General features: G+C 43.4%; 1 protein-coding gene and 1 non-coding gene across 6 annotated transcripts in view; one reads left to right on the forward strand and one right to left on the reverse strand.

Moving 5' to 3' along the window:
• The window catches only part of Dnah8 (dynein axonemal heavy chain 8), a 253,949-nt gene that overhangs the window by 82,244 nt on the left and 150,270 nt on the right, over nt 1-21,435 (reverse strand). For all 5 annotated transcript variants that reach the window (XM_031346761.1, XM_031346760.1, XM_031346759.1 and 2 more), the window contains 8 exons: nt 18,777-18,944; nt 18,015-18,230; nt 15,608-15,745; nt 13,746-13,873; nt 12,721-12,892; nt 9,936-10,091; nt 6,096-6,251; nt 1,673-1,855 (listed from right to left, as the gene is read on the reverse strand). In XM_031346761.1, coding sequence (XP_031202621.1) covers nt 1,673-1,855; nt 6,096-6,251; nt 9,936-10,091; nt 12,721-12,892; nt 13,746-13,873; nt 15,608-15,745; nt 18,015-18,230; nt 18,777-18,944 — 1,317 coding nt within the window. The remainder of the gene's footprint in view (nt 1-1,672; nt 1,856-6,095; nt 6,252-9,935; nt 10,092-12,720; nt 12,893-13,745; nt 13,874-15,607; nt 15,746-18,014; nt 18,231-18,776; nt 18,945-21,435) is intronic.
• On the forward strand, nt 16,055-16,156 carry LOC116075550. The gene has a single exon (XR_004112594.1). It is a non-coding gene; the product is annotated as a U6 spliceosomal RNA (small nuclear RNA).

Raw genomic sequence — 21,435 nt, forward strand, 5'->3', positions numbered from 1 at the left:
CCCCGTCTCTCTGGCCTCTGGAGGTTCTGTAGCAGGGCCGGCAGGAGGGGACAGCCTGCCTACCTTTGTGGCTCGTCTTGAGTGCATTCCAGCAAGCCTGGTATGAGCAAAGCATGCTAGGGTGCGTTTTAAAGAGGAAGGGAAGTTAAAAAGACAGATGTGGGGGCGCCGGACAGACCTTTGGGTAGTACAGCCTCGGGGGAGAGCTACAACCATGAGAAACTATTCAAAATAGACCACCAGCGCGCTTATTCGACTGCAAGAGGACTTGTTTTCAACAACGGACTCCATGTGGACCTGAGAGGGGCTGGAGGCAGAAAACTGGGGGGAAGATGATGGTCAGTGCCTTGGGAAGAGCCACTTCTGGTGAGCAGAAAGGATGACCTTGCTAGCTCGCTCATGAAGGAGAGTTGGTACCGTGCCTCTTTGCCTTCGGGAATACCTCTCCTCACTCGGAGGCCATCTAGACAATCTTTTTCTCACCTCTCCTCACTCGGAGGCCATCTAGACAATCTTTTTCTCACCTCTCCTCACTCGGAGGCCATCTAGACAATCTTTTCCTCACCTCTCCTCCCCCACTGTATACCTCTCCGCTCTCACTCCCCCTCACCTTGCCCTCACCCTTGAATACTAAAATGAGTTACATCAGGATTAAGTGTAAACTTGGTTGCGCTTTATGCAAATACAGTTAATGTATGCAAATATATGTTGTGCATAAAATTGAGTTCTCTGAACCTCCTAAAAGTTACTCTGGTCTCATATCTAGCTCTTAAAATCTTGCAGGCCCGAGGTGTTCTTGGATTCACCCACGCCCCTCATTATACCCGGCTGGTTTGCGTCCTCCAATGGAAATTCCACTTGAAGTATTGTTCTCTATAGCATTATATTATTACTCTGCAATATCTGAAATCCCAACTGTTGGTAATGGCTGTGCAGGGGAATTTCCTTTTTCTCTAGGATCGTTATTTTTATTAAATTTCTCTGGTGTCTCCAGACGATCCACAGCACTATGGATTGGAATGTATTGAATCAATACACCCAAAGATATAAGGGCAGAAGTGTGGTGTGTGTGTGTGTTTGTGTATATGTGCGAGCACAAATGTGTGTGCACACAAATGAATGCATATGTGCAAATGCGTATGTGAATGTGTGTGCACAAATGTGTGCATGCAAAAGTATGCAAATCTGTATGCAAATTATATATGCAAATGTGTGTATGCAAATGAGTGCAAATCTGTGTAAAAGTGTGTGTGCGAATGCCTGTGTGTGAATGTGTGTGTGTGTGTGTGTGTGTGTTTATGTGTGGTATCTGAGGATGGAGGATAACTGAATCATATAATTTCCTAACAGAAATTATCACTGAGAAAGAATTATTTCCTTATGCTAAAAAGAGGAAGTATGATTTCAGCCTATGTCTTCCACAAATTTGCTATTATAACATCCTAACCTATTTTATTTATTTACAATCATTTCCTCTATTTGTTTATTGGAGGGGCCGTGCAATAACCTAAGAGTTAGCCCTCCTTCCTCCACAGGGGCCCCAGGGACGGGATTCAGGTCTCCAGACTTGGTCACGAGTGCCTGGCCTGCTGAGCCACCTCATTGGCCCCCTGGTCCATTGTGATTTAACTCACTACTTGTGACAGAGAGCTTTTACCTTGGGAGTCATTACCTGTTTCTCTGTGAGAATGACCCTCCTGAGTAACTGGTTCTCCAGTCCCTTCATGGTGACGGTGAAATCGATGACAGACGTCTTGGCGTTGATCTCGGGGGTGAAGGCAGGGTTGGGTAACTTTGTGGTGATGTAAAGTTTAAATGAGTCCATGATGTCACATTCCTTATCACCCACTTTCACCTACACAAGGTCGGAGGAACAGTTAGGAATGGCTTAACGTCACCCAAACAAGACCCACACCATGATGGCCCCAGTTCATGTATCCAAGACAAATGGGAGAAATGTCTAGGGAAAAAAGCTACAGGCAAATCATGGCTGCTGAGAAGCGGGGGAATGAGTCTTGTCCCGAGACAAAGCTCCCGACAGGCTTATCCAATATCAAGGGGGTCGGCCCCTAAGCACATGTACACATGAGCAACACTAAGTGGTCTCTGTGGGCGGTGTGTGTGTGTGTGTGTGTGTGTGTGTGTGTGTGTGTAACAAGAATAACTAAAGAAAAAGAAGTCATGGGGTTTAGAGCATGGGAGCGGACCCAGGAGTTGGAACATGGACGGAGAGGGAGAGGAAAGGATGTAAATAGGTATTAAATTGCAAAATGAAATTTTAACCTAGATTTTTACATTGCATAACCTAAAAGAAAAAAATAGCCAGCTTAGAAGATGGGGAGGGCATTGGGGGTTTGAGACAGGAGTGGGCGTCCTAGGGGTCAAGGCTGTGACATCAGGGTGAATGGGGAAGGAAGAGTCGGGTAGTTGTCTGTATTAGAGATCTTAAATAACAAAGCCTGTTTGATTTTGAGCGATTCAGACTTATTGCTGCCTCTGCCTGAAGATGCTCTTAGCGGCTGTCCAAAGCCAATCAGATAAAAGACAGCTCCAAAACCAACAGGGGATAAAGGCAGACCTGGATGCATCTTAGGCCCGACTTCGAAATTTCAGCATTTATAACTCCCATAAATTCTCTTCTCTGCCCCCCTCCCCGATGAAGAAATTATAACATAATGAAGAACTGTGTTGTTTCTAGAATTATCCTTCTTTTCTGCAATGCACAGTCACCCCTCCAACATGTCTGACCACAGAGTTACCGGAAACAGAACACTGATTTTAAAATACTACTATTGGTAGGATATTGAAAAAAAAAAAAAAAAAAAAAAAAAAAAAAAACCACTTGAGTTTTTACTTTCTAAAAAAAAAAAGAGCAGGTGGGATCCACAGCATTTTTAGACGGCTTACATCTCTAATGGATCGAGCCCTTCCTGTAACAGAGATCAAGAACCCAAGGGGCTTTAAATGGCCTCGGTGATGGGGGCCCTGTAACTCTCCTGGCTGGTTAAATGTGGTGTGCAAAGCAAGCCAGGCCTGGGAGGACAGACGCTATATGTGATTTTCTACACTTAGACATGGAATCTAAAAGCGTGGGACTCCTGGAATCCAAGACTCCAACACAGGTCATTTGCTGCTGGTTGGGGAAAGGGGTGGGGGTGGGGAGAGGGTTGGCCAAAGGCCACAGACTTTAATCCCTATATGATCATGTTCCAGGTGTCTATGGTAGGATGGGCATGGGCATGGAAGGGATTATTTATTTATTTTATGGTCAACATTATACACTATACATGAATACCAAAACACCACATGATACCCTGTGAGTATATATAGTCTCTATTTGTCAACAGAATTTTCTTTTTTTTTTTTGATTTTGTGTGTATGAGTGTTTTGCCTGCATTGTGTATGCGTTTGCCGCACGTACGTCTGGTCGTCATAGAGCTCAGAAGAGGAGATTAGATCTCCTGGTACTGGAGTCCCAGACGGCTGTGAGCTGCCATGCGGATGGATCCTGGGAACGGATCCCAGGTCTCCTGGGAGAGCAGCACAGGCTCTTAGCTGCTCCTGACAACTAAGTACTCCTACTGCTGATTCCAAATTGAGGGTGAAGCCACAGAAATCACCAAGATTGTATTCTTAGCTCTCTTTCCTGGCAAACAAAATTTCAACTTTGTAATCTCATAGGGAAACAAAGAATTCTTGGGGACATTGAATTCATTTTATTCATTTTTCCCCACTAAATTAAGTTCACTCCTCCAGGCTTAAGTAGGCACCCGAGGTTCCACTGAAAGACTAAAACAATGGTAAATGAAAGAATTCACGCTGCGGGGCTGCAGAGATACTTCAGCCGCTAAATTGCTTGTCACGAAAGCATGATGAGTGAAGTTTGGTCAGACCCTGCGAAAGATTCTGGGTGAGCCTGGAAACCCACCTGTAATTATAACTACAGACTCTGAAAGCAAGGACAGGAGATCCCAGAGCAGGCTGCACAGGGGGCTAGTCACTGGGAGAATCCTGAGAGATCTGCCTCAGGGACTCGGGTGGGAGGCTAATGGAGAGTGACCTCAGGCATACACACACAAATACATACATGCACACACAAACATACACATACACATAAACACATACACACATATATACATATACACACATATACACAAAACACACATACCTATGCACAAACACATATACACTCATACATACATACACAAACACATACACACACATACATACATACACAAACACATACACACAAACATACACAAACACAAAACACACACATAAACTACACAAACATATACATACATACAAACACACACATATACATATACACATAAACACAGGCATACACACACGTACACACATACACACATACATAAAACTCATACATACACACAAAACAAACACATATACATGTATATATACACACACACACACACACACACACACATATATATATATACACACACACATGTTTTTTTTAAAAGTCACATGGTAAAGAAAACGTTCTGAGTAAATCTGTGTTTAAGGAGAAAACCCTCATTCCTCATGTATTCGCTAAGAGTAAGGAAATTAACAAACTGGAAGTGAAGTAATCGAAGCTAAAACGCTGCCATTTATCAAGAAATAAAACCAATGAACCTTCAAAGTAGAGAATGAGGCCAATTAAAAAAGGAGACACTTATATTGAAAACAATTTGTGTTATCATCAACAATTGGGAATAGAATCCCGTGCCTTCTAGAAAGTCAATGAGTTTAGACTGAAAGTAAAGACAGAAGTGGGCAAATCAATGTCTCCAGGCCTTATTAAAATGCTATTTTCGGCTGGAGAGATGGCTCAGTGGTTAAGAGCACTGACTGCTCTGCCAAAGGTCCTGAGTTCAAATCCCAGCAACCACGTGGTGGCTCACAACCATCCGTAATGAGATCTGATGCCCTCTTCTGGAGAGTCTGAAGACAGCTACAGTGTACTTACATATAATGATAAATCTTTAATAAAGAAAAAGAAAAATTATCTTTAAAATGCTATTTTCTTCAGTGAGAAGATCCAGGTTTTCTTGAATTTGAATGTGTATTTGGCTTGCAAAGCCACTTTTGTAACATACAGCTAAGATTATATGCACACACTCATACACGCACACAATTTCTGTGTAACACTATTACATTGTTATTAACGTAAGAAACCTGTTTCCTGTCTGTCTCATTTCGACCAACTGAAGGCTCTTACAAGGATACTGCTCTTCTGGGGGTTGTTTTATATAGCATTAAAACAAATCAGAAAAGTCCAAACTGCATAGCATTCATCAATATGTTTCATTTGTAAGTATCCACTAAAAGGTAAGTTTTCAAGAACTCGTTAAGCAACTTAGTCACATACAATACATTCTATCATGTGATTGTTATTTTCCAATTAAGAATAAATCCGCTTAAAGCAAAGCAAAGTTGGAGTTGGAGGGAAGGCTCAATGATTAAGGGCAATGCCATTCTTGCAGTGGACCCAAGTTCAGTTCCCAGCACCCACATGTAGGCTGCTCACCACCACCTTTAATTCCAACTCGGGGGATCAATGCCCTCTGCTACCCTCTGAGAGTACCTGCACACACATGCACATAACCCCCACGCAAACATACATGTAAGTAAAATGAATGTGTTTTAAAAAGAAAAGCTATGGGCTGGAGAGATGTGTCCGCGGTTAAGAGCACTGACTGCTCTCCCAGAGGTCCTGAGTTCAATTCCCAGCAACCACATGGTGGCTCACAACCATCTGTCATGGGATCCAATGCCCTCTTCTGGGGTGTCTGAAGACAGCTATAAGTGTACTCATATATATAAAATAAATCTGTACTCACATGAATAAAATAAATAAATCTTAAAAAATAAAAAGAAAGAAAAAAGCTAATAGCTACTGCTTTGGAAGCAGACGGGCGTAAAACAAGCTTTGGGTGTGTAGAAGCAGCCACCTAGGGGAAAAACAGTGAGTGTTGCCTGGGAATGCTGGTTTCCAGTGTACGAAACATCACCACCCCCAAAAAGGCGGCTCCACCACTGTGCCAATGCCAAGCAGATGCCACCCTTGTCCTCTGTTACAAACCCCTCACCTTGAAAGCAGTGCCCGATTTGATGAAGTTCTTCTCCAGCACATTATCCAGAGCCGGGTCCAGCTCCTCTCGAATGTCCTCGATGAGAAGGGGGCGACCCAACGAGAGGCTGTCCTCCAGGTGTGTGCGGAAATACTTGTGGTTCAGAGATGTCACCTGAAGATAGAGAGCTCCTTAGTCTAAAACCGTCCCCAACGGCGCCCCAGGTGCTAAGTGGAAAGCAAGACACCTGTGGCAGGGCTGACTGGGACGTGAAAGGGCTGTGTGAAAAATAAAATAAGGACTGGCGAGATGGCTAAGTGAGTAAGAGCACTGACTGCTCTTCCGAAGGTCCTTAGTTCAAATCCCAACAACCACCCATAATGAGACCTGATGCCCTCTTCTAGCTCATCTTAAGACAGCAACAATGTACTTATGTATAATAACAAATAAATCTTTGGGCCAGAGCAAGTGGGGCCGACGGGAGAGAGCAGAGGTCCTAAGAATTAATATTAATAATAATAATAATAATAATAGCAATAAGCAAAAATTAATTCTTAAAACTTGGAGAGTCCTGATTGCTGAAGCAAGGATGCAGTGTCTGTGACCCAGAAGAAGAGAAGAGGTGCCTCTTAGACGGAACACCAGAGCTCCCGGCAGATGGGAGTTGTTATGGAATCGTCTTACTAAAATCACTCACAGACAGTAAGGCGCTGCAATCTATCTTCTCCAGGGCCCTCTGAAATGAATAGGGAATAATAGATACTCCTAAGAATGACAGGGGGTGGTTCAGTGGTTAGATCTTGCTGATCTTCTAGAAGACCTGAGTTCGGTTCCCAGCACACACACACGCTGGGCAGTTTACAATGACCTGTGACTCCAGCTCCGGAGATCTGATGGCCTTCTGGCCTTTACAGGCACTGAACTCATGGGCACATAGCCGCGTGCAGACACACAGAGATACACATAACAAGGCTAAAATAAGCCTGTAGAAAATAATGTCAGAGCTGGGTGTGGTGTCACACACATTTAATCCCAGTGCTCAGGAGTGAGAGGCAGATGGATCTCTATAAGTTCAAAGCCAGCCTGGTCTACGAAGTAAGTCCAGAACAGTCAGGGCTCTGTTTCACAGAGAAACTTTGTCTCAAAAAGATGTGTGTGTATGTGTGTGTTTAAATAAGAATTATATATATATATGTGTGTGTATATATATAATATAAATACACACATATATATATAAAATAAAAATTTAAAAATCAATCAATAAAAATAATATCATAAGTGATATACTGAGAAGCCAAAGGTCCCTCCCAGAATGCAGAAGAAAATCTGTCTATAATTCAGTATTAAGTATTACCTCTGTCATAGGCTTCTGATAAAAGCTCTTCATGGGGTTAGAGGTGATCCCCCGTCATCTTAGTTTGCCAGAGCTTTGTCAGGAATGTGTATGGGATGTTGCCAGGTACTCTCCCTACCTACATTTATCAAGATGGTCATATGACTTTCCCAAGCAGTGATGGCACACTTTGATGGATTCATTTAAATTCCATAAATATTGGAATTCCTACACTATGTAAGAGTTGTGTAGGAAATATAAACATGGAGAAAACCATAAACCTGACTAGCAGGAAGTTTATGGCTCAGAAATAAAAGAGAGAAATGTGCAAAGAGCAGTAATTCAAGTCAGACTCGGAGTCCAGGACAGAACTACAAACAAAACGCAGACAGGCCTCGGGAGGGAGGGTCGTATAAGCTGGGGACACAGAGAAGTCTTGATGAAGCATGCACTGAATAGAGGAGGCTTTGAAGGTAAATACTTAATTAAGACTTTTGTGTGAGATGTAAGTGGATAGACCAGAAGGGTGGAACACAAATTCTAATTCATAAAAATAATATAACTATGATGGTTCGTATATGCTTGGCCTAGGGAGTGGCACTGTTGGGAGGTATGGCCTTGTTGGAGTGGGTGTGTCACTGTGGGTGTGGGCTTAAGACCCTCATGCTAGCTGTCTGGAAGCCAGTATTCTGTTAGCAGCTGTTAGATGAAGATGTAGAACTCTCAGCTCCTCCTGCACCATGCCTGCCTGGATGCTGCCATGCTCCCACCTTGATGATAATGAACTGAACCTCTGAACCTGTAAGCCAGCCCTAATTAAATGTTGTCCTTATGAGAGTTGTCTTGGTCATGGTGTCTGTTTACAGCAGTAAAACCCTAAGTAAGACAATAACCAATTTTATGAAAAGCTAGACCCCATCTCAAAATAAAAGAGAGAGAGAAAGAGGCCAGGGAGATCAGAGGCTACTGTCACGCCTGATGACCTGAGTTCCATCCCTGGAACCTCCATAGTGGAGGGGAAAGAACTGTTTATACCTCTTCTGGCCTCCATATGCACACGATGGCATACGCTTGTAAGTAAATATAATAACAAGTTTTTAAAATGTGTGGGGCATGAGGGATCTGGGAACAGGATGTCAGAAACACCGAATGGTCTGCATTGCTCGCTGACCTGCAAACACCAGTGGTAGCATCCCTGAAGGAGCCAGCAGTGTTCTAATCCGGGCCTCGTGTCACCCCAATTTAAAATTAATACCATATGAAGCAATACAGCAATGCTGCACATTGGTGCATCGTGCCCTGCCAAGGACCTAGGTGGGACTGGCCGAAACCTGCCTTGGGGACGCTATTTCATTAGTCCAGCACAAAAGCCACATTTGTCGCTGGCCACAGTAGTCCTGACAGAGAGATGAAGAGAGACAAGACAGGGCCGGTGAGAGCAGGCATGGAAAGGGGGGGGGGGGCAAAGAGGGTTAGAAGTTCAAAGTCATCCTTGCCTGCATGCTAAGTTGGAGGCCAGGGTAGCATCTGAGAGAGCCAGACCCTAAAAGGAAATGAACAGATAAGCAGAAGGGAGACAAGGGAGTTACGTCATCAGAACTGTTGCCCCAAATTGCTGATGCGCACGAGTACAAACGAGCAAATGCCGGCTAGAAGAGTGATGTGACAGTTTACGTCTGGAATGTTCCCAAAGGGCTGCCAGCTAAAGACTTACCTGGAGCTACTGGAAGATACAGGGGACACTAAGAGGCTAGAGGGATGAGCGTATGTCCAGGCTATACCTTTAAAAGCGACAGAAGCACCATGGCCCTTCATTTTCTTCTACATTCTGGCCACGGCAAACAGTATGTCCACATACCACCGCTATCGTGTGCTGCCTCAGCCCGAAGCAACTCAACCAACCAGTCATGGACCGAACTCTTGCAAACTGTCAGTCACAATAAACCCTGTGTCTTTATAAACTGGCTTATCTCAAGGAGGTAGTGGGTTGGCCTGCTTGTATTTCGATGCTAAATACTGCTGCCTCAGGAAGGGCTGCCTCTGACCAGCAGACCATCAATCACCACGTTACTCAGGTGATGCCATGACAACCCTCTCCCCATTTTAGCTGGTCAGTGAAGGGCTACAGCCTGTGATTGGGTAGTGGAAGGGAAAGGTGGGACTGGAGGCTCAAGAGGGGATGGCAGGTAGAGGGAGGGAGAGGAGATGGAGGAAGAGGAAGAGGAAGCCACGATGGACCAGAACCTCATGGCTGGGAGAGACCACAAGTAACAAGGGGTCTTACAGCTAGGGAGTATGTTAGTGTAGTATTAAATCTGCCCAGTCGAGGCATATGGCTTATAATTACCATATCTGGATTGTTTATCTTTTATACAGGCTTAATAGAGTTGGAAATTCCAGCAACACGAGTATTTGTTACAGGGACAGCAAGCCAAAGAGTATAGGTAGCTTCATGGGCGGCGGATTTTACTGAGACTTTGAGAGCGCATTCTGACTTATATGCGCGCACACCAAGTCAGACATACCTGCAAGTCATTTTCCTTTTCCTTCGATTTGATCCACGTTTTCCCCTGAGTCTGGGGATCAATGAGCAGAGGGTATCTGGTGGCCTTTGTCACAATGATGCCATTCTGAATTGACAAGTCATCTCCAGGGAGTCCCTGCAGGCCCCACTCGCCGATCTGAGGAGGAGGAAATGAGGGGATGCCCGCTCAAAGAACGGGAATGTGATGGTTGGTTATAGAGAGCTTATAACGTTAAATGGAAATCATTTAAACACGTGTTTCCACTTGGGGTATCTTGGGGGGGAAGCCAAACCAACCTGCAAATATGAGCCAAGTGATGTTAATTAAGTTCAGAATTAGAAAGCAAGTTTAGATATTTAGCATGTATATTTCTTTTATTTGTCCATGTACGTCTGGGTGGATAGTTTTGTACACATGAGGGTACTGCTTGCAGAAACCAGAAGAGAGAGTTATTTCCCACAGACCTGGAGGTACAGGGCTGATAGCCACCTGATGTGGGTGCTAAGGACAGAAACTGTGTCCTTACTATAGATCGAATGGATAAATCTGAGTTTGTCCTCTTAGGCTGATATATATATATATATATATATATATATATATATATATATATATATGTATATATATATGTATACATATACATATATGTATATATATGTGTGTGTGTATATATATATGTATATATGTATATGTAAATGTATACACTTACAGAAGTGATTGTGAATATATATACACACACACATACATATATGTGTATATACTTACAGAAGAGGTGGTGAAAGCACATATACATATATATGTGCATATATATATATATTTACAGAAGAGGTTATAAACATATATATATATACACACACGTATATACTTACAGAAGAGGTTGTGAACGTGTATACACACACATACATAATATACACATATATACATATACATGTATGTGTATATACTTACAGAAGAGATTGTGAATGTATACACACACACATACATATATGTGTATATACTTACAGAAGAGGTGGTGAAAGCACATATACATATATATGCATATATATGTATATATTTACAGAAGAGGTTTTGAACGTATATATATACACACACACACGTATATACTTACAGAAGAAGTTGTGAACGTGTATACACACACATACATAATATACATATATACATATACATATATACTTACAGAAGAGGTTGTGAATGTGTATATATATATATATACATATATATATACACACACACAGGCACACATATTCATATGTATATGTGTGTGTGTATACTTCCAGAAGAGGTTGTGAGAGGAAGCCAGTGTCAGAGAAGACGGCATCCTCATCCCCCAGTGCTCCCCCTCTTCCCGCCCTCTGGTTCTGCCTACAGGGCTTTTCTGCAAAGATAATTGCACAGCCGGGGAGACCTTGGCTGAGATACACAGTAGGAGTTCATCAGTGGTAAAAATGATGATTTCCTTCTCCAAATGTAAATGGGACTGAATCATGGTCAATGAAATCTCTGAGATCCCATGGAGCAACCAGAATCCACCTTTGCTAGATCACCCCCTTAGCACCTCCAAAGCCCCGGATGGCTGAGGGCTGTCTGGACCCACCTTGGGACCCACTGTATCTCCTACGTGTATTCCACCCCCTGTAACATTGTATCAACCATAGGCTACTTTTTAACCTTTAAACACAAAGCATGGGGAATCCACAGCCTTGCCTCCCTCAAGGACGGCAGCAACGGCAGCAACTGTGCCATCTAACTGCAACACGGGAATTCACAGCAGTTTGAATACAAACTGCTTGGAAAGTACTTGTGGCCACAGGAGCTTAGCAAACTGTGTTAAAAACTGACATTGGTATCAAAATCCCGGCAAGTCAGGCTTGCCTGCTGGCCATCGGTGCCCAAGCATGTTAGGGCATCACTGTTCCGGGTGGCTAATCTTGAGGATCAGTGTGACTGGGTTTGTAGTTACCTGGGAGACATGCTTCTTCTGGGCTGCCTGTGAAGGCCTCTGAGAGATTCCACAGGGGAGGGGAGACCTACTCAGGATTCGAGTGGTGCTGTCTATCCAATGACCTGGGGCCCCCCAATGATTATAAAGGAGAAAGTGAGCTCTGCGCTGGCATCCTCTTCCTCTCTCTGCTTCCTGACTACGGATGCAATGTCACCAGCCACCACATGGCTTCCCCTGCCGTGAAGGACTTTACCCTCAAACTGTGGGCCAAAACAAGTCCTTTTTTCCTTAGATTATTTTGTCACAGCAGTAAGAAAAGAAACTAATACACTGTAATATCTAATATATATAACATATATAACCCCCTATATATATTTACATACATAAATACCTCATATATATAACATATATGATGCCTAATATATATTATATTAACATATATAACATACTATAATATGTAGGCCATGCTTGCCTTTTCCTCAAACCTTTGAAGGAAAACAGAATTAACATGTTTGTTTGTTTGTTTGGTTGGTTGGTTTTTTTGGAGACAGAGTTTCTCTGTACAGCCCTGGCTGTCCTAGAACTCGCTCTGTATACCAGGCTGGCCTCAAACTCAGAAATCCGCCTGCCTCTCCCTCCCAAGTGCTGGGATTAAAGGCGTGTGCCACCACCGCCTGGCCAGAATTAACATTTTAAATCACAGAAAGCCATTAAAGCTGTCTTAAGTAATGGAAATAAAGTTTTCAACTACAAACAATTAAAACAGACCTTCTTTGGCTTCTTGTTTATGGTGAGAACTTAAATAAGGCTGAGATTCTGATACTGCCAGGAAGAAATCAAACTTACTGTTGGAGGGTCCACCAACATCGCAATAAGATTCAGGTTTTCCGTGAAAGGGATTTTCCGCGCTTTCAGCTCCAACTCCCACTGGTCTTTAAGCAAATAGTTCCGGAATATCTGATTGAAGGGGCCGAGGTAGGAGAGAAAGCCCGTGCATAGCAGAACATCACCCACGAGTCTGTGAAGAAGAAAAAAATGCAGATGCCTTCTCCTGGAGAAGCCATAGGGCAGGCTCTCTTTGCCACAGGGTATCATCTCTCTTTGCCCCTGACATTGAAAGACTGCAAAAAAGAGCCCTAAGTGCAAAAGGGGTGGGCAGATGGGGTCATGCTCAGGTGGGTCAGAGACACACAAACAGGCTCCTTCCTGAAGCGTGGATTGCACTCCCTGTTCGCAACCTGTCTTAGGCAAACACTTTGTGTATGTTTTGTGTATATGTCTGCATACTCATGAGTGCAGGAACCTGTGTGTGTGTGTGTGGGTGTGTGTGTGTGTGTGTGTGTGCACGCGCGCATGCGCAAACACCCAGGCGCCCATGCTCCTGTACACAGGCCAGGGTCAATGCCAGTTGTCATTCCTCGGTTGTCACCCCACCTTGTCTTTTGAGACAGGGTTTCTCTCTAGCTTAGAGCTCACTAGCTGAACAGAGAGGCCCCAGGGATCTACTTGTCTCTTGACCCTCCTAGTTCTGGGATTCCAGATGGGCACCACCACATTTGCCTTTCTACAGCTTTGCAAGGCAGGGCCTTCACTGGCGAAGGCCTCTCTCCTGCCTAATGCACATTATCAGAATCCCTGAGGATAAAGCCCAGGGAATCAGACAAGGGTCAGGCAGTCCCGGTGAATGGCGAACTGCAACATTGCCAGATGTGTGTCTTCCCCCCACCCCCCCCACACACAAGAAATGTGTCCAGCAGCACTTCATCGAAATTCTGTTGGGGGATTCAGAGACACGTGGATGTGGTCTCAATGTCACAGAGAGGTGGCATGGGAGCGGGTGGCTAAGAAGGGAGCCCACAGAGACTACCTACCTGTTAATCTGGGCCTTGAACTCTTTACTTTGCTGGGTCCACCGGACTTTCTCCCCACTCAGCCCATCAATGAGTGTGGAGGCTGCCTGCATCTTCTTCCGGCACATGTCGGCATCGTTGAGCAGGTCCTGCATTCAGAAATGAGAAACCTTTCAGACAACATCTCAAAGCTCTTGAGCAGGGATGTGTTGCATTCACACCTCAAGCTACACGGAGGGATTTCTCAGCTTGCAAAAATAAAGGCGGCTGGAAGAATAACCCAGTGACAAATGAACACATCAGTTACATTTTGACCATCCACTCATTATATGGTGATTGGCTCGCTTTCGTTTTTTTTTTTTTTTTTTTTGGTTTTTGGTTTTTAACCTCACACAATTTCAAAGACATATGTAAGAAGGGCTAGGGATGACGCTCAGTTGGAGAGTGCTTGCCTAGCACACATGAAGCCTAGGGTCTGGTCCGCAGCAACACTTAAAAGCCAGGCATGGTAGTGCGTACTTGTAATCTCAGCGCCCCATAGGTGGAGACTCAGAAGGATCAGGGGTTCGAGGTCATCTTCGGCTAGGCTGAGTGGAGAAAAAGTGGGGTGCGTAGAACTCTGTCCCCAAGATGAATAATTACAGAAAAATTAAATGAGGCTAAAATTCAAGGAATTTTTATGAGAGAGATCCCAAGATTTATATAAGTTAAAGTAACTCTTTTCCAAAGAAAAACAATACTAGTAAAAATGATGCTATTCCTTTAACTGTTAGTCAGTATACAAAATAATGGGTTTCATTATGACATTTCATATGTGCATAAAATTGTGCTTTGCTCATATCCATGTTGTCATCCATTTTGATAGTTGTTTCTCCCTTAACCCCATGTTTTCCTTCTGCTTTTATATCATTTATAAATAGATGATAATGATTATGATGATAGATAGATGATATATAGATAGATGCATACATGCATACATATAAATGGATGGATGAATGAATAAATAAATATACAGATAGGTATAGATGTATATGTATATGGATGATAGATAAATGATTGATAGTTACATAGATACATAGATCATAGGTACATAGATGATAGATACATAGATGATACATAGATACATACATTCACATATACATATAAATGGATAATAAATAGAATACAGATAGATATAGATGTATATATATATATAGGTGGATAGACAGATGATAAGTACACAGATACATAGATACATAGATGATAGATACATAGATATATAGATAATAGAGACATAGATTTACAGATGATAGATACATAGGTGATACAGATACATAGACAATATATAGATACATAGATGATACATAGATACATAGATACATAGATGATACATACATAGATGATATATACATAGATGAAAGACACATAGAGAGATACCATACCATACATTCATACATATATATAACTGGATAATAAGTAGATATACAGAGAGATATAGATGTATATCTACATGGATGAATAGACAAATAGCTACAGATTGATAATAGATAGATAGATAGATAGATAGATAAATAGATAGATAGATGAATAGATGGATGAATAGATAGATGAATAGATGGATGGATAGATAATAGATATGAATGGATGGAAAGCAGAGATAGATCTAGATGGATATGACTGGGTGGCTAAAGACACACCGATAGGTTCCACCTATGAGAGGGAACCCATGCTATCTGAGGAACAAAAATACTTGAAGAGGTAAGCATCTGCCCTGATTTAAACATCATGTCATGTCTATATGTCAAGCATGCCCGTGTTTCTAGGTATAAGTCTTTAAGCTGCATTTCATTTAACCTCAGAGCCGCTGCCCACAGAGCACCTGTCCATCTCTCCTCCAGTCTTACCATTTTCTCGTTCATCGCGGCGTCAAACTTGGCCTGCACTTTATCCAGCTCAGCCTGCTTCTCATCCAGCAGCGCCTGGGCCTTCCCTAATTCCGCATTGGCCACAGCCAAGCGGCCTTCCTGCTTCGCCAGGTTTGCCTTAGAAAGAAGGGCAAATGGTTCACTTGGAGTCACGCAAGCCCCATGAAACTTTCATGATCTTAGTTCGTAAATTATCGCATAAATCACAGAATTTTTACAGCGGGTGCTCCTTCTGGGGATCATCTGTTTCGGTGTTTGTAACTGGGGAGGCAGGCTGCCTTGGGGATATTTTATTAATTTTTCCCCCTTTTAATAATTAATGGTCACTATGGAAAACACAGAAAATGCAACAATGCAAAGAAAGAATAAAAAACAAACTTTGATTATTTTTTAGACGTAAGTGCTGTGTTAAGAAGGTACTGAATGGTGCTTGCTTTGGCAGCTCGTGTACTAAAGCTGCGATGATACAAAGATTGCCACGGCCCCTGGGCAAGGATGACACAAATTCACAAGCTGATCCATATTTTTAATGTGAGAAACATGGAAATGAAGGCTAGTTTCTCATTTTAAGAAAGGTACTAAGTGTCATTTTTAATTTTTTAATTGATAGACTCTAATCATCGCTGCACATCGATGTTTTTTAAATTAAAAAAAAAATCATTTTATGTGCTTGGGTGTTTTGCCAGCATGCATGTCTGAGAAGAGGGCATCCGATCCCTTGGAACTGAGGTTCCAACCCACCATGTGGGTGCTGAGAATTGAACCCAGGTCCTCTGCAAGAGCAGCCAGTACTCTTAACTACTGAGCCATCTCTCCAGTCCCTCAGAATGCTTTTCCAGCTGGCGCTATGACTTGGTGATGTTTTGATCTGAATGTGTCTTAACTTACTAACATTTCCCTTCATTTATACATATTCTTCCTCTTGCTGGCTTTTTTTGTTTTAGGGGTTTTTTGTTTGTTTGTTTGTTTGTTTTGCTTTTTTGAGACAGAGTTTCTCTGTGTAGCCCTGGCTGTCCTGGAACTCACTCTGTAGACCAGGCTGGCCTTGAACTCAGAAATCCACCTGTGTCTGCCTCCCAAGTGCTAGGATTAAAGGTGTGCGCCACCACCTCCCGGCTCCTCTTGCTGGCTTCTAATTCTTAAAAATGATATGGTGATAAATGCTACTGGACATGCCAGCAATCTGGTTGAAGATGCCTTTTGAAATGAAGCTACGGTAACAGTCTTTTTTTTTTCCTTTCCTTCTTTTCTTAATTCTACATGGTAACTATCTGCTTCAAGTCAGTTTAAAATAATTAGTCACTGTTATGCCACCAGAGCTCTCTGAAGTAGACGTTCTTTAATAAATGTCTCACTTTCTTTCTTGAGTACTTGTTTGCATATTTATTTAGGCGGGTTCTCACTCTGTAGGCCAGGCTAGCCTCAAAGTCCCAGCGATCCACCTGCCCCTGCCTCCCAGGAGCTGGGATTAGGGGCATGAGCCTTTATCTCTGAATCTAAATTTCTAGTAAAGTTTTTGTTTGGATATCTTTCCATTTGGGGCTGTATTTGCTGCTTCCCTATCATTTCCCTCTATCAAAACTTCATTTTCTGTTTCACTCAGAATTATCTACGCGGAGCTTAAAGAGGCAGCTTAAAAGGCTTCTCTCGAAGAAGGTCAGTGGTGTGTTTGCATGGCGCTTTCAGCTCCGTTGGGGTGGAGGGGTTGAGTTTGAGTGGGTGTATGGCTGTAGCTCCTGTGGGATGAATCCAGGTAGGAAGCAAGGCAGATCCCTGTGAGCACCAGGCTAACGCGGTCTACAGAGTTAGTTCCAGTTAGTTCCAGGCCAACCATGACTAACATTGCAAAACATTACAAAAATAAATTAATATACATTAAAATTAAATCGTAGTTATAGAAGCATTTGCCCATGTCACTCAAAATTATAGTCTGTCTGCTAATAGTAATTCTTTTTTTTTTTTTTAAGAGTAGGTATAGTCTTTATTCTCTCCCACCACATGGGGCATATATTTATTATTTTTTAGTTAATTAATTTATTTACTTCACATCCCAGACTGTAGTTTCCCCTCTTTCCTCTCCTCCCAGTCCTCCCCAACCTTCCCTCCCCTCCCCCCTCCTCCTTTTCTCTTCAGAAAAGGGGAGGCCTCCCTCCCGTGGGTATTTATCAACCTGTCTTGGCATATCAAATTGCAGTAAGATTAGGTGCGTGTCTCCTTTTTTGAGGCTAAGCATTCCAGTAGCGGGAAAGGGACCCAAAGTCAGGCAACAGACTCAGAGGCAGCCCCTGTGCCCACTGTTAAGGAGTCCCACTTGAAGACCAGGCTGACACTAATTCTTGTGATCCATTTCACCAAGCTCGGATTTCTGGGGAGGAGGGACACTCACCTTCAGGGGCAACACTTCTCTGTTGATGCCATAAAATATCGCCATGGCAAGTGTCCAGGACAGCAGCCCAGCCACGTTGCCACAGACTTTTTTGGCACTTTCAAAAGTGTAATCGTCCATGTTAAAATACGGCTGCAGTAACTCGACGGTCTCTTCGTTGATTGTGTCCTTGGGGAACTGCTGCAGGCTAAACAGGAACCCTGTGGCGCTCATCAGCTGGAAGACAGCATGGCAGTCTCTCAGGTCTGGGAGAAGGGAAACCCTGCCTTTTGCACTGATCTGGGCTTATTAACCCTGGAAGTTTGAATCAAAATGGCCCCTATAGGTTCCTACATTTGAACACTTGGTCCCAAGTTGGTGGAACTTTTTGGGAAGGATTAGGAGGTGTGGCCTTGTTGGAAGAAGTGTGTCACTGGGGGTGGGCTCGGAGGTTTCAGAAGTGGACATCATTCCCAATTAGTCTCTACTTCTTGGCCGTGTCTCAAGATGTGAGCTCTCGGCTGCTGCTCCAGCACCATGCCTGCCTGCCTGCTACCAATCAACCGAGGCCCCAAAACAAAACGATGACCCAAGATAAACCTTTCCTTTTTATAAATTTATTATATTGGGGACTGTGTGGCAGTGATGGGGGAGGGGAACTTGTATACAGTGTGAACTCTTGAATACGTGGTAGTTGTAGCCACCCAACAGATAGTCTGGCTGATTCTTCTTGTTCTAAAATACCTGATGTACCTCGCCAGACTTAGTTTTTTTTTTTCTTACCTTTAACGACTCTCCCCACGACGGCTTGCAGCAGGGCTTTTCTGGGTCCATGGTGACAGGGTCAATTTTCTTTTGGAACAGCAGCAAGACGCAGTCCATGATTCTCATGATGAGATGTGGTGGTTTAGCAAGCTTCCTGACCGTGGCAATATCATTTGGTTTGATGGTCTGGAGTTAGGAATAGGAATCAACATAAAAAAAAATTTTTTTTCCTGAGTGGTATTAGTTGACATATGTATGGAAACCTAATACCTTTAAATGATTAAAGCAGGAAACAATCAAAGCATATTTCATCTTCCAATTCTCCTTAGGGGAATCAAATCCTATGGTTTCTGCATAATGGCACTATTAGGAGGTGTGGCCTTGTTGGAGTCTGTCACTGTGGGTGTGGGCTTAAGACCCTCATCCATGCAGCCTTCAGATGAAGATGTAGAACTCTCAGCTCCTCCTGCACCATGCCTGCCTGGATGCTACCATGTTCCTGCCTTGATGATAATGGACTGAACCTCTGAACCTGTAAGCCAGCCCCAATTAAATGTTGTCCTTATGAGAGTTGCCTTGGTCATGGTGTCTGTTCACAGCAGTAAAACCCTGACTAAGACATGGCTCCTTCATGGTTAGGTTCAGATCTCTGTTTATTTGAGTTTACTTCTATTCCATTGCCCCTTCACTTGACTGACTTAAAATGTCACCATCACACATGGCCAATGGCCCAGACCTTTGCTAGATTTTGGTGTGTAACAGAAAGCTTGCATCGTTGAAACAGTGTACAGATATTAAGAAGGAAAATAGGGGTGGGGAGCTGACTCCATCAATGAAGTGATTTCTATGCCAAGCATGAGGCCCTAAACATCCACATTAAAGCCAAGTGTGGTGACCTGTGCCTATAATCCTAGCACTGGGTGACAAAGACAGGGAGATCCCAGGGGCCTGTTGTCCACCTCCCCCCCCAATATAACTGCATCAGCTCCAGGGGCATTGAGAGACCCTGTCTCAAAAAAAAGAGTGACAGAGTATGACATTTGATGTCAAATTCTGGTCTCCATACACTTGTGTGTATATCTCTGCACATACCTGTGCATGCATATGTATGTATGCAGAAATATGTACATGTGCATTGTATTGGCTGGTTTTGTGTGCCAACTTGACATAAGCTGGAGTTATCACAGAGAATGGAGCCTCCCTTGAGGAAATGCCTCCATGAGATCCAGCTGTAAGGCATTTTCTCAATTAGTGATCAAAGGGGGAGGACCTAGACCATTGTGGGTGGTGCCATCTCCGGGCTGGTAGTCTTGGGTTCTATAAGAAAGCAAGCTGAACTGGAGAGAGATGGCTCAGTGGTTAAGAGCATTGATTGCTCTTCCAGAGGTCCTGAGTTCAATTCCCAGCAACCACATGGTAGCTCGCAACCATCTGTCATGGGATCTGATGCACCCTTCTGGTGTGTCCGAAGACAGCTATGGTGTACTCGTATAAATAATAAATAAATAGTATTTTTTTTTTTAAAAAAAAAGCAAGCTAAGCAAGCTGAGCAAGCCAGGGAAATCCAGCCAGCCAGTAAGCATGGCCTATGTATCAGCTCCGGCCTTTAAGTTCCTGCCCTGTGTGAGTTCCAGTCCTGATTTCCTTTGGTGATGAACATCCATGTGGGAGTGTAAGGTAAATAAACCCTTTCCTCCCCAACTTGCTTCTTGGTCATGATGGTTTGTGCAGGAATACAAACCCTGACTAAGACATACATACAATATACACATAAATATATATATATTTTTGAAGAAAAAGAGACAAAGCCTTGAATATCAGAAATATTAATTTGTAGTTTTCACTTTTAGAGCTATCTTGTCTCTAAAAGGGGAAAAACTCTATAGAAATGAGAGAAATTGTTACAGCGTAAGGCTTATGAAAATACAGTTAGGAGCTATGAGCTGGATTTAGTCAAAGACATTGTTAGGTATGGTGGCTTGAATGAGAGTGGCCCCCAAAGGCTCATATGTTCGAATGCTTGGTCCTCACTTGGATTCAACTGTTTGGGAGGGACTTGGAGGTGTGGTCTTGTAGGAAGAGGTGTGTCCCTGGAGGTGGGCTTTGAGGTTTCAAAAGACTCACACCACTCCCGGTGTGCTCTCTGCTTCCTGTGTGTGGCCTGGTGTGTGAGATCTCAGCTGCTGTTCCACCTGCCTCCCACAATGCCTTGCTCCGCCAGCATAAACCCCGACCCTCTGGAACTGGAAACCCAGTTAGATGCTTTCTTTCATGCCACTGGTCATGGTGCTTTATCATAGCCACAGAGAAGGAACCAATACCACTGGTCATGGTGCTTTATCGTAGCCGTAGAGAAGGAACCAATGCACCTGACACGCAGGCTCAGGAGAACATGGAGAACACGCATCCTAAAAGGTCTCAAGATTCATCTCGTTCTCTCACACAAGACCCATAAAGGGAGTGTGTGTGTGTGTGTGTGTGTGTGTGTGTGTGTGTGCATCCTGGACGTGGGACTAACGAGATTCATCTGGTTCTCTCACACAAGACCCATAAAGGGAGTGTGTGTGTGTGTGTGTGTGTGTGCATCCTGGATGTGGGACTAACGAGATTCATCTGGTTCTCTCACAGGAGACCCATAAAGGGAGTGTGGGGGGGGAGTGTGTGTGTGTGGGGAGTG

The sequence above is a fragment of the Mastomys coucha genome, unplaced genomic scaffold (genome assembly GCF_008632895.1).
Source record: "Mastomys coucha isolate ucsf_1 unplaced genomic scaffold, UCSF_Mcou_1 pScaffold3, whole genome shotgun sequence".
In the NCBI taxonomy this organism is placed as follows: domain Eukaryota; kingdom Metazoa; phylum Chordata; class Mammalia; order Rodentia; family Muridae; genus Mastomys; species Mastomys coucha.